The following is a 19,007-nucleotide window of genomic DNA, read 5'->3' as shown; positions in this document are numbered from 1 at the left end:
TATATCTATATAGAATATGTATTAGAAAGGAATGTACGTGTATGTATTTGAATTCTTAAATATATAAGGGGAGGATAGACAATTCTGAAATAATTGAATAAAATAAGTTATGCCTAGTAAATATTAGAAGTTAGGTTCTTCTTTAATGCTTCACTGTTCTTTGAATATGGTAACAGTAACAAATAAGAGAATTTTCGGTTGGTGTAGGGTTTTTTTTTTTAGCTGAACAGGTATTAGTAGGAACTTTACAGTAACATCTGACTCTTTTTCACTGTTGGTTTTTTTTTTTCATGCTTGAAAATAGTGCACTTCCACAGACTCAGGAGAACCAGTCGCTGAGATGCTTTGGTAGTCTGCATACTCCACTATAGAAATTTGCCAGCTGCCATCATCCTATTTAGCGAATGTTCTTGCTTGTAGAGTGTTCTTAAGCCTTCTCTCCAAATGGCATTTCCCCTGTGTGATAGGCATTATATTTTGTATACAGTTCCCTAGTGAGACATTGGCCGCCTTAATTAGTGTTGTGAGCTGTACTGGATTTCACCTGTGGAATATCCTGCACAGCCGGTATCTGCGCTTTCTGTGCAGCTTTTGTACTGCTGTCCTTTGTTTCCTTGGTGGCTACAGGAAGAACCCCTTGACCTTTGGTGGGTAGGATGTTTTTAGCATGTGTGGAATGGTTTTGGAGGGGTTTTTTTATTGTTCTGCAGATAGCAAAGTACAAGAGTAGTGGCTCTGGATTGTTTGTGTCCCTGTATTATACAGAAGATTGACTTGCAAACTCAAAATTGAAAACATAGATGTAGGTATGCTTTGTCCGAAATTGAAGCCATTGAACTTGTTTGAAATACATATTTTGTTAGACTTTATGGATTTCATGTGCCCATTTATCAACCAACTTAATGCTGTGCTTAACAAGTTTGCGTCTAGCACTGTGTTTGGTGTACTGGTGAATTTGAGGTTAAAAATAGGTGATGGAAACTTTTTGACAGAATGTATCTGTGTTAGTGATCTGTATCTACTGTGATTTTTTTTCATGTTAAAAATGCAACTTAGCTGATGTCTTAAATAACATTAAAATCGGAATGCTATCAGTTAGCTCATAATGAATAAATGAAGGTATCTAACACTTAAAGCTGATATTTTGTCTCATTCTATAAGTAAGCAATATTTAGTTGAGAGAGGTATAAATCTAACATATGTGGCAGATAGGCATGGGAAGATGTATCAAAGTAACAGTGAATATTCAGTGCATCAACATTAGTTTAGCAAAGGAGTTATTTTCATATTTCAAAACTGTCCCTTTCTCCCATTTAGCTGTACATGAGCTGTAATTACTGGCTCTTTTACATATTGGTGATTTCTTTCAGAGAAGAATTGCTCCTGCAGTAGGAATTTAAATTTAAATAGTGTATCAGCTTTTTAATTTCTCCTTTTACTGACTTGGGGTCCTTTTTTTGATTCAGATATGTTCTGCTAGTAAAAGTCAGAGTGAATAATGGATAACTAATACATTTGCATACATCATTTCTGATTAAAAACTGAAGAGCAAAAAAATTTTTTGTAAAAATCTTAATATAAACATTACTTATTTACGAATCTTTTTAACTCATACCTTATTTGTATTTTGTTATTTCCTACCTAGAAGTGGAAGAACTGTTAACTTCTCTTAAGCATATCCAGCATGTTTTGATAGACCCTCAGAGCCAAGAGGATATCTCTCTCATTTTACAGCTTGTTCAAAATACTGATTTTCAGAATGCATTTAAGATACACAATGCTGTTACAGTGCACATGAACAAAGCCAGCCCTCCATATCCTCTCATCTCCAATGCACAAGAACTAGCACAAGAGGTATGTACAGTATGCATCTCTGTGATATATATGAAACCTATAATCATAGCTGTTGTTGAAATATGTAGTTGCCAAGCTTGTCTGAGTTACTGAATGTTGAATATGAAAGGGATTATAATAGTCACTGATTGCTGTGTCCGGTTTTTCCAGATTTCCAAACAGTAACCAGAAAAATATTTTGGGGATAAGAACTCCCTTTTTAGCATGGATAGATAAGTAACAGAAAAGGCACTATGTTTAAACATAGGAAAAGGGAGTGGTTATGAAAATCTGACTCTTAACCTTCGTTATTCTTTATTCCAAGCATTCAGGAATTGAATTACAGTTCTCTATTATTGTGACTTTACTCCGAGTTGAACTATCCCTCTTAAATTGAGGGTCATCTCTGAAAATACAGTCATGATGGAAACAAGCATTCTGCTTTAAAGTGAGCAACAGATCCCTTAATAATTAATTTTGTTTTTTTAATTACTGCTGCGATGGTCAGATAACAACTTTTGTCTTGACAGATGACAGCTCTTTTATAAGATCTGATACGTCTTTTAGAAATGATTAAAGTATACTTTTTAACTTTAATCCTTTCAATCAGATCTTAACGGAAATACTTTTTTACTGTTTCAGCCAGGGTAACTACTTTCTTTGAGGCTCATTCACTTGAATATAGATGGACAATACCTGTATACAATAGCTGTATAAGCATTAGTAGTAATGCAGAGAAAACTCAGATACAGAGTTGCTGTGAACAGAATGAGTTTCCACATGCGGCTGGATGCAGCTAAGACCCTCTGAGGGGTTGCTCAATAACTTTATCTTCATTTTCCGTGTCCTGGTGCATGTATATATTGCAGTGAAATGTGGCTATACCTTATACGGGTATACATTTGTTAACTTTAAACTAGCTAGCTTGAATAGCAGTATCAGTGCAAGAGTAGCAGTGTAGCGTTAAGCAAAGCCCAGATACAGAGGCTGAGTAAATGTTCTAGCATTCCGCACCCGGTGAACCAAACTTATCTGTTCAAACCTGGCCCGGGTACACCAGTTGGAGTACCTGAGCCAGTATATAGATATTCTCCAGCTGCTCAAAGGCACATCCCTCCAATTTCAGTGTTGCAGCAAGATTATTTTTTTTTTTTAGTATCTGGTTTTCATTCTGCCTGAAGCAATTTTTTTTTTTCAACAGCTATTTCCACTCCCCTTCCTTTTTCTAGACTTTAACCTTGTAAGTCAAGATAAACAGGATTGTAGCAAGCTTGAAGTTCTTCTGCAGAAGAAACTACTGATTCTTGAGGGATGTCATTTAAATGTTACCTAAAGGCGCAGTGTGCTGATTAAACTGCAGCTCAGGATTTTCCTGTTTAGGTTTGTCAGTAAGGTTGTGCTAAAACCAGGTGGGACTGTTTTATATATGAGCTTCCCTCTGGCTTATTCATCAGCCTGTAGGCTGCTATAGGATCCTCACTAGGCTTCTTCGATGTCTGTGAGTCTGAAGGAACCCTTTCACTTAACTTCTGTTTGTAAACTATTTGTCCAAACACCCACTTTACACAGGCCTAGTTTGGGACTTCATTCAGATACAAGTCAGTTTTTGCATGTCCATTTATAATATAGGACATTACAGATTTATTTCTTAAGAAAGCTGGTTTTTCCCCTTTTGTGGATATTATGTCCTTTTAGTTGCTGCTTAATAGAAGTTCCAAAGAAGAAAATATGCCTAGGAAAATTTTAGTTCTGTTTTCAAATTTTTATGTTCCTCCCCATCTCCCCTACCCCTCACCTTCCCAAGACATCCCTCTCTTTTTTTCAGGTGATTTGGTAAATCCTAAAATCAGAAGGTGGTGCAAAGCCAGTTTTGTGTCTCTTAGCAATCCATGAAGGAGGTTAAGCATAAAGAAAATATTTATTTAATCTGAAACTTTTAAACCAATGGAATTTTGTCATCACCCAGAAGACTGTTACATAAAAGGCAAACATTCCTGCACTCATTTTGATTTTTTTCCTCTCCTGTATCTGTCTTGTCCAGCCTTGAAATTCCTGAAAAGTCAATATATTGCATATGTCTGTTCCCAATTTTAGATGTAATCTAGTTTCTCGGTGATTCAGCTCCTGGTGTATTTATGTGACTTGTGTTTTGCAATATGTTAAATAGCATCCTGAAATGATTGAGCCAGAAATTCAGGACAAATATTTCTGTGACTGACAGAAGTGTCTCAAGAGGAACCCCTTTGAGGCCTCCATTCACGTCATTCTGTACTTCCTAGTGTTACCTGAATAGAAGACTTTATGCTTATTTTTCGGATCCTTTATTTCTTTTGGATAGACTTCTGTATTATGGTAGCAGTATGGGAGGAAATGATTTCTGCTTTAGAAAAAGTTGTTTTGGCTTTTCGATGTTTTTGTTTTGTATGGTGGGGTTTTGGTTTTTTTGTTTTGTTTGGTTGTTGGTTTGGTTTTGTTTTGTTTTTTTTTTTTTTTTTTACCCTGGCAAAGTACCTATCTTGCATGCCCAGCTTTTTTCTTGTAGTGTGACTTTTGGTTGTGTCTTTAGCTTTTTCTATCCCTAAACATAGGCATAGCAAGCTCCCCCAGAAAGCGGTTCATTTACTTCTGGGTGTTTTTGCAAAGACACTTGGAAAAGCCTCTATTTAAGATACTGATAATATCTTGATGATAAAAGCCACATGACATTACAAGAAAGAAAAATAGCAGATACATGTATAACATTAATTTTAAATGGCAGGTTGTGCTAATGTGCATATTTTAGTGCACAGGTCATCAATGACAGTGTACAACTCTGAAACTGTTTTGCAGTGCATGTGCTAATTTAAAGCTACAGACATCTGTTTTGTCTGAGGCTTTATGGTGTGCAAAAGAACCTGTTCGAGAGCTCATGCTTCAGTAGCTCTAAGAAAAAAGACAGTTTGTAACACAATTTCATATTGCAACATGAAACCTCCTCCCTTTAAAAAAAAAAAAATTAATATTAAATTAAACTACACTTTTGGAGGTGTGTTTGGGGAGAATTATCGTTTGTTATGCTGAACTTAAGAAATCTGTTTTCATTTATTCTTTAATTGATGATTTGCTTTTATAAAACATAATGTGTATGAACAGTGTGTAGTGAAAACTTTTTGATTTTTGAATTTTCTTAACCATTAACAGTACCTGAGTGGAATGGTACATTTTTAACTTCTTCAGGGAATTTTTAAAATCAGTAGTATACTTTTCCCACAGATTCTGATAACCAGGCACTAAGAACTCAAGATTTTTTTCTTTTTTTTAAAAAAAAAAAAAAATCTGTAATTGAATTTAAAAGGTGGAATGAAGCATTTGAGCTTAAGGAATTTATTTTAGGGAGATAATCTCCATGTAATGTGGTGTACTCCAAGTCTTAAATAAAAATAGCCAGTAAACATCAAGTGTAATTAAATTGATTTTAAATCCATTTAAACTTAACCAAGGTGGGGGCAAGGATTATGGGAACATGGTCTGAATCTTGACCTTGTAAGAATATTTGATGCAGCATTCAAGACAGTTTGTAATTTTTGGCTTGTAATAGCACATATCAAATACCTTTAGATGTTCTTGCTATCAAATATATATGAATAATAGGCTCAATTTACATAGACTATGTTTCTAAAAGTTTCAGACTTGCTATTGTTCACTTCAGCAAGTGCAGGAAATTAGAACTAGGTCACTACTTCTGAGAGGATGCACTGGAAGCTTGTGACTTCTAGTATAAGTGCCTTATGTGTAAGTATATTCCCTCTGACAACCCTGCTTACCTGAGAGTAAACAACAACAGGATTTTGCAAGTGTGGTTAAATTCTGAATGTCTAATATCACTCCAATGTGTGCCTCCACAGTACATGCCTCCAAATTGTAGCGTATACAGCGAAACCAAATTGATAGCTATTTAGGGGCTACTTGAACTGAAGTTAACATAATTAAAAATTAACAATAAAATAAAATAATAATTAACAATAAAAACTAGGATGAAGAGTTAAGAAAATACTATCGTTGCCACATATTTAGTGTGGATTGCCTATGCTGTCTGTAGTGTGCCACTTCTGGAATGACAGCCTACGTTCAGATTTCTTCATCTGATAAAACTGTGGGATTCATCACCGTGAGTAACAAAGGAATCTGGCATGTGGCAGTGCTGGTGTAATACGTGGTGTATATAGCAGCCTGAAGCTTTCCTAGTGCTTCATTAACTAAGCAAATAATAAATGTATCTGTTTCTTAAAAGGCGGGGGGAGGAGCTATTAAAGAATAACTGAATTATTCAAAGTAGAAATTCAACTGTAATGAAGGACATTCACCGCACACAGAATGACTGGGCCTAGTTGCTTTCTTTTCCCCTGTCAAATCCCCAGCCTCTGAGCTTGTGTTCAAAAGGTTGTCTTGCTTGCAGGACTTCTAAGTTGCTTTCTGAGTAGGTTTTCCTGTAAAAGGGTCATAAAGATTGGATAAATAAAGGTTTAAAGCTTCTTGTAGCTTCTTCAAGAAAGGAACTGAAAGTCCCTTGAAAGTTAGAGACCTTAAATAAGCCTCTATGAGAAAGTCTTTTGTAGAGAAGTATCTCTTCTTTCAACTCAGGAAAATTTGTTAGTGAAATATATCCTTTACAGTGCTCTGTCTGCTATATGGCATCCCAAAATTCAGGCTAAGCAAGGGATGATAGCTTCCTGGACAGTTCAGAACTATGACTGAGGTCAGGCCTATATGAAGCTGAATTCTTTCTTTCCTCTAGGGTTTCAAAGAAATCTGTTAAAAAAAATATCTAAATCTGGCTTCTTGTTTGACTTTTCTAAGCTAGACTAGGTTTGCTCACCATGAGGCGTGTTCTAGGGATGTCAAAAGAAAGGCTTTTGGAGGTTGTGCTAGGCCTGTTGCTAAGCACAGGAACTAGTTCAATGCGACAGTGTTTTGTTGGCAATGTAGGGATCTTGCTCCATGGGAATGTTTCATTTAGTAGCTTGTGCTAGAATTTAAAATTATGTTAGTGTTTTCAGTACTGTCATCTGGTAGCATCCAAGAGAGCTGTTAGCATTTCTGTAGATAATTGCTCCTAGGATAGAGGCTCTTCAGACCTTTTGATATTGTTAGATCTCACAAGAAGCTTAATTATTTTCACTTTGGAACTTGTGGCTTCTTGATTCTGTGATGCAACATTACCTCAACCTTAAGAGTAAAAAGCTCTTGAAAAAAAATCTTTTTCATCCCACTGAAAGCTGCTGTTCTGATATGTATAATCTACTCTTGATGTCTCTGAATCATTTGTGCCTTTGATCAGATTAGGCCAGAGGATAATGGCTATGGAAAGTATCTTCAGCCTCACCTTTGGGTAAGAGTGACTTCCCTGTTCCTGGATTTCTCTATAAGCATACCTGGATTTTCTGGTATTTGCAAGAAATTATGTCAAGGCATGTATATTTGGTAATTGTATGAGGTGGCAAAACTTTTCAGGCAACTGGAGCTGCTTGAGCAAAAACTATTCTTGTGTTAATGTGGATTATTTTGGAACCAGCCAAAGAAACCTGGTTTCCTGGGGCCTTTTGAAGTTTTGGCTCATATACTTTTTGAGGCAGGGGCTCCAGGATGCATTGCAAAACCTGTCTTGGAATCTTTGATTTTGCTGTTGGTGGAAATAGTTTGGGTAAAAATAAACCATCTGCTTTTAAGGAAAAAGGAGGCTAGTCACGTTGATGAGAAACGAGTCAATTTTAAAAGACCCAGCATATTCACGTAGTAGACTTCACTGTGTCTGATTTCACTATCATGTTCCTTTCTAGAGATTAAAACTTTTTTGTGTGCATCTTTGTGGTAGCTGAGCTCATTGCTAGTCTCTGGTGTTGACTAATCTCTGTGATGCATTGGGTACCAGCTTAGATTTGGTAGACAGTTACTGAGGCAAGATATGCCAGAGCAGTCCTGTGGTCTCATTGCATGTTTTCTTAATGTGTACCAGATCAAGTTCAATCACTGTCACAATTACATGGACATACTTTCAGTAAAATGAATAATTGCAGCTAGGGGTCTGTGCTTGAGTAGCGGAGCATGGATTGATAAATCACTGGATAGATCAGAGTTTTATTCTTGGATTTCTTTTTAGGTACAAAGTGTTTTGAAACCCAGTCACCACAAGGATGGTCAGGAGCTTAATGCTTTGCTGAATGCCCCCCATATGCAGGTAAAACAAAATGGAACTTCTAATCTAATAGATTTATTTCTTGGTGCTGTTTTCATTGTAACTTATTTTTTGCAAATATCTTGGGCTGATTGGGCAAGGATGGATTTTTATGCTTGAACTCTGTGCAGATCTCTTAATATTTTTCCAGGATGAGGAGTTTCCGATTTACAGCAACTAATGGAAACTTCTAATCAAGTGTAGTGCATGATTGCATTCAGCCCTTGCTACATTCTACATGTGTTACAGGGTAATTTGCAGGTAAACAATAAGCAGATCAAGAGGGTCAGGCCAACGCAAGAGCTGCTTTGCTTATCTATGTTTTCTTGTTTGACAGCTGTTTCGTGCTTACCGTAGGGTGCATAAAGGAAATTTTGTCCTGTAGGGATGTTGTAAATCCATGAATAGTTTTCACTGCTCAGTCACATACATAGTAAACCAATGCCTGTTCTTTTTTTTTTTTAAGAAGGAGTGGCTGTAAGTACAGTTGCAGTTGTGTGTTCAAAATTGCTTTTATATTCTTTTCCAATTTGAAAGGAAAGTTTTGGAAAGTATGTAACGGTAGACACTACATAGGTGTGATATGTATATTTTTTTTTAATTGGTTAAGTCAGTTTGCAATATTCTCTAACTTGCAAAGACTATTCAAATTGCACAATTTCATTGAACTCTACTATTTTGTATACATGGAAACTGTGAAATTTTCTGTAACGGAACTGGTTTTGTTAACACTAGGCACTTTTACTGGCTCATGATAAAGTTGCAGAACAAGAAATGCAACCAGAGTCCGTGACGGATGAAAAAATTTATGAGAATGTTGGCGTTTATGGAGGGGAGACAGTTAAAATAGTTCGCATTGAAAAAGCTCGGGATATTCCATTGGTAAGTACTGATATGCAGTTATATGTAAAGGAGGTAAGCTTTTTTGTCCTTTGCAGATTGCTGTGAAAATTTGGGAATTTGAATGTGGTGGTCATGTTTAAATTGTAAACACTCTGCCTCCCTCCAAAATAAGAAATAGTCATAGTGATAAACTTGTGTGTATCTTCATATATCAGTAGCTGTACTACCATTTAGAATCTAGACAACTTCTGTCAACTTGGGTTTGGACAGGACTTCCTGACAAAAGTCACTATCCCAAGCTTTGCTGCAGGGGAGCTTATAGCCTTATGACAGCCATGGTTTTTGGAGGGTTTTTTTGCAACTCTCTTCTATTTTGCCTCTTTCAAATTAGCATTTCCTTAGAAAAACATTTTTTTTAAAAAATTGTGAATCTTCATGGAGCTATTCAATTTCTTCAAGCTGCACTAAAGATTGAAGAATTAAATGGTGGGTTTTTTTAAACTGGAGCATTGGGTGTGTGCATCTGAGCTGTTACTTGCGTTCTCTTTCAACAGAGAAGTGTTTCTGCACTGACTTGGAATATATACAATAGATGTCTTTGAGTTTCATATATATAATAAATTCAGAATGTGTTGCTACTACACAGGGTGCTACTGTTCGCAATGAAATGGATTCTGTTATCATTAGTCGAATAGTGAAAGGAGGTGCCGCAGAGAAGAGTGGGCTGTTACATGAAGGAGACGAAGTTCTGGAAATTAATGGCATTGAGATTCGTGGAAAAGATGTTAATGAAGTTTTTGACTTGTTGGTGAGTTGGACACTTCTTGTTTTCCCTGCAAAAAACACTCATTTCATAAGACTGAAGCCTGTTGGCTCTGCTTGTCATTTGTACTCATGTTTAGCATTAGTTTTAAAAGTATTTTCATTCTTATAGCTAGTTTTTGTGTGGAGGGCCACGTCAAGTTTTCTTTCTGATGCATAGTATGACAGTAATGAGTTTAATGGCACTTATGTGGAAAAATGAAGCCTACAAAGGTGGAAGAGTTAAGCTATCATCTTGAGACTTGCTTTTAATGATTTCTCAGAAAAATTTTGTTTAGCTCTGAAAAGCCACGATTTTTCATCTTTGTCTGGTTGAGTCTGAATTAGGAATGTGTGATTGTGGTAGTGTCTGGCTGGGATGGAGTTAATTTTCGTCATTAGAGCAGGCAAGAGCATTTGGTCAAAGTAAAAACAGATGAAAATGATAACTTTTTAAAAAGTTCATTTTTATAACTTTGATACAAAACATTGGAAATATCCACTAGCACTTATAGCATCTTGGGGGGGAGGGGAGAGAAATATATTTAGTAGATCTATGCTCTATAGACATATCAAAATTAGGACAAAGACCTGGGTTCTGCTGTAGGTTGCATTATTGTAGGAAGAATAGGCAGCAGTATCCATAGATGAAGTTGTCTCATGCTACAGTAAGACTGTAGATTTTAATGAACAATTTCCACCTTTAGTTGGATTTTTTTCTGAAATTTGCTGTTAAAAATTTTCAGCTAATGCATGGAATGAGGTCAAGTGGAGGGAAGTAGAGGTAGAAATGCGTGAGGTCTTGGGTTGTTTGGTTTTTTTTTTTAAAGCAATTTAAAAAGATTCTTATAGTTATTTGAAAAGCCTTCAATCTCCATGTGTTTTGGATCAGAGGTATGAGATTCTTCACGCCCTGTAATTGTCTCCATTGCCATTTGTATTTTTTTAAAAAAAGCTGTAATTAGCCAAGTCCTATGCTTCTGAAAAGTGTTTTACAGATGCTTGACAGATAATTCAACCCTGTCACTTTAGTTCTCTGCAGAGAGCTTGCTCTGTTCTTTAGCAGCTCCTGCAACTTGCAGTTAAAGAATAAAAGATGTAAAACCACAATATGTAAGAGCAAATTACTTGCTGAAAAAATTTAAAAAACTACATATTTTTAAAATATATTTTAAAAATCCATTAATATAAAATAGTATTTTTAATTATTTATGTTGTCTTTTGTATTTTATAATATGAAAGTGAAATTTTACAATGCTTCAGACCCCAAAAAAATACTTAAAATGAGCACAGAAGAAGGAAATTACTTTCCTTCATATTGCCTCACCACTTGCTAAGCAACTGATAATAAACTGCGCATGACTTCAGACAAGACTATTCACACGATCACTGTGAAATTCTATGCATTCCTTGTGGAACTATGCACGCTGACTGAAAATTGCGGGCTTGCCTTTCCTGCAGCCTAATCATGTTATGCTCAGTTATGTTTACTTTCTTTGAACCTTAGGTCTGAATTTTTTGAGATACATGCATACACTTTGGTTTTATGCAACCTAAACTATTGTGTTACAGTTGATGAAGCGATGTACAGGATCTGAGACCCCCTTCTAATGGGGTGGCACTTGCATTTTATTTAGATAATTCATTAGGTGTGCAAATATACTCTGCATACAAGAGTATGCAAACAAATTAGAATTCTTTAAAGCCAGGACACTTATGTTCTACTTTCTTAGTAGTGCTGATTGCAATATTAATACTAAGTACTTTACAGATGCAAGATTTGAGTATGTTAATTAAATTTTTAAACACTGTTTGGTATACTTCAGTGTTAACAGCATAAAAATCTTAGTAGAAATGTTTAGATTTGAAAACGCTGTTCCACTTAAGCAATTTTAGAAAAATAATAATTTTTTATATATTTTTTCTTCCCAGCATAGATCCACTTGTTGGTATTTTTGAGCAGAACAAGAGAATAGAATATTATTCTCTATTTCTTCTGTGTCTCTGCTTGACAGAATTGCAGCTGCTCCATTTCAAATAGAAATAGTTTATGTACAATAAAGAATGCTAGGCTTTTAAAATCTGAGTATCAACATTTGGCTTTCTAGCCTTCCACTGAATCACTGCTTCTGTATCTGTACTTTGTCTCTTAAACCAGTTAAGGGGTAGATGATATGCTGTTAGGGATGCCTTTTATGGGAATTTTTAAAGCATTTAAAATATGTTATTTATTAAAATTCTGAACTGTGAGCTGTATTTTGATACTGTATATGAAAAATCTGTTCTTCCTCTCAGGCTGACATGCATGGTACTCTGACCTTTGTATTGATTCCCAGTCAGCAGAGCAAGCCACCTCCTGCAAAGGAAACAGTTGTAAGTAGCTCTACATAAGTTGTTGAGCTTGGTGATATATGCCTTGTTTTTCCAGTAATGGCATAGCAAGTTTTTCTGTAGGTCATTTACATTGGGGAACAAAACCAAAACTCAAAACTTAATAGTTTAAATTGGTTTAATTGTTACCAGACTAACACCTGATTTAATTGTTGAAAATGATTGTATGGTGTTAAATTGAAACTGCTAGTATGATTTTTAACTCCATTTCTAAAATAGTAAGAAATCATGAAAGTAGAATTGCCTGTGCTTCTGAAATTCTATTTTGAAATTCCCAATTTCTCTATTTAAAAAAAAAAAAAAGTTGATGGAACTTGCAAATATGATTTGGGAGGCAAAGTTTGTATCCTGGAAACTTTGTTCATTATCTTTTTAGCTAACGTACTTTTCTTGAGACAGCTTTAACAGTTTGAAGAAAGAATGCGCTTTATATCACAGCCAAACAAAAACGTTAATGGTTGGTGACAAAGTGTAATATTTTACAAGTGAAGCTTCACCAAAAGCCCACAAATGGATTTCAATCTGTGTATTTATTGGGTATTTTAAACAAATCATAATATCCCTGATACTTTTTGAATGCAAAGAACTTAAATCAGTAGCTCAGGGGGTTTTGCCTCATAAAATGGGGAGGAAATTGCATATACTTTAGAATTAACAAGAGTTAGATTCAGACCCTCACCTCCAGCCTACCACAACTGTGTCTGTTCCATTGCTAAACCAGGTAATGGTTCCATTCCGTTATCTCCTGTATGCCCCAGAAAAAGTTTCCATTTTATAGAGTCTTGGAGTTTTTATATATTGGAGTTCCACTGCAGTCTCAGAAAGATGAGGTTTAATTCTTCAGAAGTTAGAGGGGTTTTTTTCTTATGTTTTTACATTTGATCTTCCACAGATACATGTGAAAGCACATTTTGATTATGATCCCTCTGATGACCCTTACGTCCCCTGCCGAGAGTTAGGCCTGTCTTTTCAAAAAGGAGATATACTCCATGTGATCAGCCAAGAAGATCCAAACTGGTGGCAGGCTTACAGAGATGGAGATGAAGATAATCAGCCACTGGCAGGCCTTATCCCTGGTAAATAAAGCTCTAGAAAAAGCTTGACAGCCAATCGTTCCCATAGCTACATGAACAATATTCTGGTTTTCAAGAGCTCATATAGCCTTAAATATCCGTTACCTTAAATATCTGTAACTTATAACCTTTTGCAACAGAACCTACTATTGGTTATTTATTTCACTTGGAAGGTTGACCTTTTAGAGGTATCTCCATGTATAGATGTTAAACACAGAATAAAGCTACCACTTCCACTGCAGTTCATCTTTCAAGAGGTACTCTCCTCTTCCTTTATTCCCCCACCCTGGGGACTCTGTGTATTCAGAGTTCCCTCTGCTGGCTGGCTACAGCAGAAATGTGGGACATCAGCCTGCTTGTTCTCTGGAGATGAGCGCAGCTGTTAGGTTTCTTACTACATCAAGTAGTCTATTTGAAAAATGTACCTTTTTCATGGTAACCTTTCTGCGTGTTTTCACTTAGCAAAGAGCTTCAGTTACTTGTAACAGTCATGCTTCCTCTTTAATTCTTGTGACCCTTTGAGTAATAGGGTTTTGAAGTCCATATATAATTTTTGCATTGAAATATGTCCTGCACTCTAGTCCATTAAAGTGGAAACCACAGTGAAAGAAAGATTTTTTTCAAATTCCATAAAATATAGCACTGTTACTTTATGACATCTGAGTAAGTTGAGAGGGACGCTGATTTGAATATAGGCTAGTCTTTTTCAAGCTGAAGTTCAAAAGATTTAGTATAAATAGAACATATTCAACATACGAAAAGAATTAGAAAATCATATCATCATAGTGGGGGAAAAATAGTCTTTCCAGTAGTTTCAGTTTTCCAGGCAAAATTGTCCAGAGTAGTACAAATGTTCTTTAGGTCTGTCTTGACGAAAATATTTTCAAAGCAGTAAACAAGCTTCACAGCAATTTTAGTTTCTCTTTTTAAATTTTAATTTCTCTTTTTAAGTTTCTCTTCTGTCGTATTCTACTAGAACTTTCAGAGGTGTAAAAGCTTAGGAAAAAGTAAAATAAGTAAGCATTACAAAAAAAGTATGGAAAAGGTTTTTAAATGTTAACGGCTTTCTAATTTTTTTTATGCATTTAGGAAAAAGTTTTCAGCAACAAAGAGAAGCAATGAAGCAAACCATAGAAGAAGACAAGGAACCAGAAAAATCAGGTTGGATATATGCTTTCCAAGGGGAAAAAAAATAAAAACTCTTATAGAGGTGCTAATTAGTGATATCTGGAACCTTGTCATTGTAGTGTTGTAGAAAATTTTTCTTTTTTTTGTAAGACAAGTGGGATAATTCTTTGAAATTCTTCATGTAAATAATGGTCTAAATTTAGCACTTTGTTCTATAAATCATGTTTTTTTCATAACTATGTGCTAATAATAATAATAACTAATTAGGATGGTGTAGGGGAATTTGGAAAGGCCCTTTTTTCTTAAAGAATTTTATCTGCCATGACTCAGTTGAAGTCCTTGGCATGCAACATTTGCTTAATACACCAAACTGATGTAATGTAATTAAGAATATTATGCCTTTCCAAAACTGCAGAATAAATTCTCCACTTTAAAGATACAGATAGTGAGTGGGATAGGAAGTTTTTTTTATTGTATCAGTGTTTGATTATGATAATTTTTATTTTGGTTAGGAAAACTCTGGTGCGCGAAGAAAAACAAAAAGAAACGGAAAAAGGTTTTATACAATGCAAATAAAAATGATGGTAAGAAACATCTTTTGCATAGCGTGTGCACTTATTAACAACTACAAAAGATTCTACAAATAGCCTTGTGAAAAGAATGCTGAAATTCAGGATATGATGTTAGAAATACTGCCTGATAATGTTCTGTTTGGGAGCAGTAGTATGGTTTGTAAGGCCATTTACTGAAAGATGGTGGCAGAATTTGTAGGGTTGTTTAGTGTCTTTAATAAAGAACAGATGATAGGGGTAAAAAAAAAAGATAGCTTTTTAGGCATGAAAGCACTCATAATTTACAATGATGAACCAATTGATGATGGTTTTGTAATATCATCTCACTCTGCATAATTAAGTTTAGTAAATGGAAACTTTCTCCACAGAGAGTTTTTAGGCTATTTATACTATATTCTTAAAAAGTACTTTGAGATTTTTGTTGTTGTTGGACATAAAGTGTTATTCTTGTGCTAGAAAGTTGTTCTTTGCAAGAAAGTTGTTTCTTGAGTTTATGCTACTGCTCATATCAGTAGTAAGTGGAAACATGTTTTCTTTCTCCTGGGGGGAGGCGAGGGAAAGCCTCATCTTACTGATGATCTTTGGGGTTCTGTTGGGCTCTCTGGTGACTTGCAGTTCGGTGCTGGGCAGACAGGCAGGAGCTTGCTGAAACCTGATACCACATGACAGGCCATACATGTGACTAGCAGTGAGGTACGTTCTGACTATTTTATTGTCTGTCTCTCAAGATTATGACAATGAGGAAATTTTGACCTATGAGGAAATGTCACTGTATCATCAACCAGCAAATAGGAAACGACCTATTGTTCTGATCGGCCCACAGAACTGTGGACAAAATGAATTGCGGCAGAGACTTATGAATAACGAAGTGGATCGCTTTGCCTCTGCAGTCCCCCGTAAGTTTGACAGGCAGATACACTGCTTATTCTAAACATTTCCTGCAGACAAATCCTCTTGTGTCGAAAATAGCAATTCAGAATTTGGGAGTTTTGAGCAGGATATAGTCAGCTTTTGGGTAAAGGACAAATAAAGTTACATCTTGTGTGGCAAAAAGTAGCTTTGGTAAGTCAATGCAAATGCAGTGTCCCAACACAGTGTTACAGAGGCATTATAAGACATGCATATATTTCAGTTTGAATAACATCGGAGTGAGTTACAGAAGTTTAAAAAAGAAACTGGTACATCAGTCAAAGAATTTTTAACCTACTTATGCTGCATATATTTAAATTTAGGTGGCTTTAGTGCCTTCCCAACCACTTATATTTCAGTGAATTTTATATTTTTAATGTCTAAAGTAGCCTAAATTAGGTTTGCAAACAGCTTAACAATGTAACTTCTTATAAACAACTAATAGCTGTTTTCACATCCAGAATGCAGCTGCAGAGGTGGAACTATTCCTTTTCTTGTTGACTGTTTTTTTTTGTCTAGATAATGTGAACTGGACCTCTAAATGTAGGTTCAGCCTCTGTCAACTAAATCTGTCCAGGGATATTTATTGTTGAAAATAAAATACTTGCATTTCTTGGATATTTGAAATGCCTTTTTTTTTTTTGCTTGGTTAGCAATGTCTCCCGTAAGAGAAATATTTATTTGTCCTCTGCAGTTTTACGGGTCTATCACTGTCTCGATTTCTTTTTTTGTTGCTCTTGTTTGTAGATACTACTCGGAGCAGGCGAGAGACTGAAGTAGCTGGCAGGGATTACCACTTCATTTCCCGACAGGCATTCGAGAGTGACATAGCTGCAGGGAAGTTCATTGAATATGGAGAGTTTGAAAAGAATCTCTATGGTACCAGCATAGACTCCGTGCGGCAAGTAATCAACTCTGGCAAGATATGCCTTTTAAATCTTCATACCCAGGTATGGCAAAGCTGTTGCCTGTTGTGTTTCAGTTGTAGAAGCTACTGGGAAAATCGAAACAGCTGTATTTGGTTTATGTAAAATGAGTGTGTTTTCAAGGTCCATTTTCGTGTATATTTCAAATTTTCTTTCAGTGGTGTTCAATCAACTATTTAGTGTGTTGTGAATACAGCTGCCTTATTCCTTGTTTGGAAATATACATAACTTATGGTTGGGCTTGATGATCTGAAAGGTCCCTTCTGGCCTAGGCAATTCTGTGATTCTAGGGCAGTTCTATGATCTGTGGTAAAGGTAATAGGGACCTTAGTTCTCACCAGCTTTAAGTACCTGGAAACCATCTGAATTGAACAATTAATTAAAATTTGCGTCTCTGTCTTCCAATTACTCTGTGAGCGCTGGAGTTTTTGAAGATGGAGAGGAGGCTGGTATTTGGAAAACTGCATTTTGGGAATGTCTCTGCAGTTCCATAACAGACAGGATTGAAGTACATCACAATGACAATATTGAAAAGCTCTTTATCTATGACCTTTTGATTATGGAGAGACAAACTTGGAGACCACAACTTGGAAATTTAGTTAAATGTGGCAGGAGACAGAGTCCTAGAGCACAGCCCATTTTATAATATATATGATATGTATGAGGTCGTCTGCTGTTACAGATGCTGCAAAAGACGCCCTAAAACTCAGACACATCAGTAAAGTCTGGTAGTATTAAACCTATAATTAGCAATCACCAGTTGGGAACATGTGATACTTTACTAGAATAGTTCATGGGTATCGCAAAGCATGTAATAAGTTGAAAATTCATAATGCTCTGAAAATTGATATAATTCTGTGGTTATAAAAATCTATTTCTTCAGAGACAAGTTGTGTGTTCTGGGACACATAGAAGGAACTTTTTTGAAAAACTAAACTACAGTTTGGTTCTCTTCATTTCCTATCTCGTGATATAAATGTAACCTGCCAAAAAAAAATATGCTAAGCATACAGTAGTAGTGAATCTGATACCTTGTATTTTAATCTTCAAAACAGAAAAGGTTAAACTGCAGTATTTAAAGCAAACTGTAGTATTTAAAGGCTCTTCTCTCTTAAAATCTGATACCATTCCTCAGCATTGTAAGGAAACTTAATTCAATGTAGGTGACTTTTTTTGCTTTTGGATACCAAAAGATATGTTCCTTCAGTTTAGTTATGAAGAATATTCTCGAACAAAAGTAAACGTTTGGGTTCCATGAAGCTGAAAAATGTTGGAATACCAAGTTTGTAGGAAAAGGTGACTGAGTTCTGAGTGGTGATGATAATACTGTTATGGCTAATTATACTGATGTTAATATTGTACAATCGTCATTGTGTTTGAAGAGTGTATTATCAGCTATAGCATGTGAATAATGCATTATTAAATGCCCTTTTGATGAGTGGAACTGTTAAATATTTAGTAAATCCTGTTTCCGCAGTCACTGAAGACACTACGTAATTCTGACTTGAAGCCATATATTATATTTGTTGCACCACCTTCACAAGAGAGATTACGTGCTTTATTGGCCAAAGAAGGGAAAAACCCAAAGGTAATGTGTCTGACACTTCTGAAAGTGTGCTGCTTTTTATTTACAGATCTGGGATGGTTCTGGTAAACAAATGTGTATACTCATTATTTGGGATTGGGAGATGGTAATGGTTCTGACAATATATCAGGAGCAGTGTAGTTGAGATCCATGTGCTCCAGGTTAGTAGGCAGGCTGTACTAAGGGAGGGGCTCAGATGGTTTCGCCTGACTGAATGCGAGAGCTATGAGGTAAGGGAATCCACTGCTAATTCAATAATCCTGTGGCACAATGTCTCAGTTGGGGTCCCTGCGTTTGGGTACAAAAACACGACCTTTTATTTCAAAACTGTGGAAAACCCAACTTTGTCTTCAGGTAGACCTGATAGTAACTCTAGGGAACAAATTATTATTGTTTTTCTTTTGAGAACTTATCTGCCCTTGGAAAAGCATTTACTTGAAGATGTATTCCAAAACTCTTCAGATAAGGTTATTTTATTGCTTGATCCTGTAGAATCACTTTTCATGTTTCAACCAGAATTATGTCAAGATCTCAGCTTATCCAGTTCAGATCGTTAAGTTAAATGAGGAGTTAGTTCTGCAGAATGAAATTTAAACCCCTAGGTTACACCAGGATGTCTGAAAGCTCAGAAAAGGTCCTTAACAGCTTATGAGATACAAAGTGCTTATTGCTGGGATAATGAAATCTTCAGCTTTTTAATTGAAATCTACCCTACAGTGATTGGTGGGAGCACTT

General features: G+C 35.8%; 1 protein-coding gene across 3 annotated transcripts in view; it reads left to right on the top strand.

Moving 5' to 3' along the window:
- The window catches only part of PALS1 (protein associated with LIN7 1, MAGUK p55 family member), a 57,136-nt gene that overhangs the window by 33,628 nt on the left and 4,501 nt on the right, over positions 1-19,007 (top strand). For all 3 annotated transcript variants that reach the window (XM_074584911.1, XM_074584909.1, XM_074584910.1), the window contains 11 exons: positions 1,646-1,854; positions 7,970-8,047; positions 8,780-8,926; positions 9,534-9,695; positions 11,984-12,061; positions 12,972-13,155; positions 14,242-14,313; positions 14,793-14,864; positions 15,581-15,748; positions 16,509-16,711; positions 18,165-18,275. In XM_074584911.1, coding sequence (XP_074441012.1) covers positions 1,646-1,854; positions 7,970-8,047; positions 8,780-8,926; positions 9,534-9,695; positions 11,984-12,061; positions 12,972-13,155; positions 14,242-14,313; positions 14,793-14,864; positions 15,581-15,748; positions 16,509-16,711; positions 18,165-18,275 — 1,484 coding nt within the window. The remainder of the gene's footprint in view (positions 1-1,645; positions 1,855-7,969; positions 8,048-8,779; positions 8,927-9,533; positions 9,696-11,983; positions 12,062-12,971; positions 13,156-14,241; positions 14,314-14,792; positions 14,865-15,580; positions 15,749-16,508; positions 16,712-18,164; positions 18,276-19,007) is intronic.

Source organism: Larus michahellis, chromosome 4, assembly GCF_964199755.1.
Source record: "Larus michahellis chromosome 4, bLarMic1.1, whole genome shotgun sequence".
Classification (NCBI taxonomy): Eukaryota; Metazoa; Chordata; class Aves; order Charadriiformes; family Laridae; genus Larus; species Larus michahellis.
Note: the sequence above shows the minus strand (reverse complement) of the source record. Positions and strands in the feature narration are given on the sequence as shown.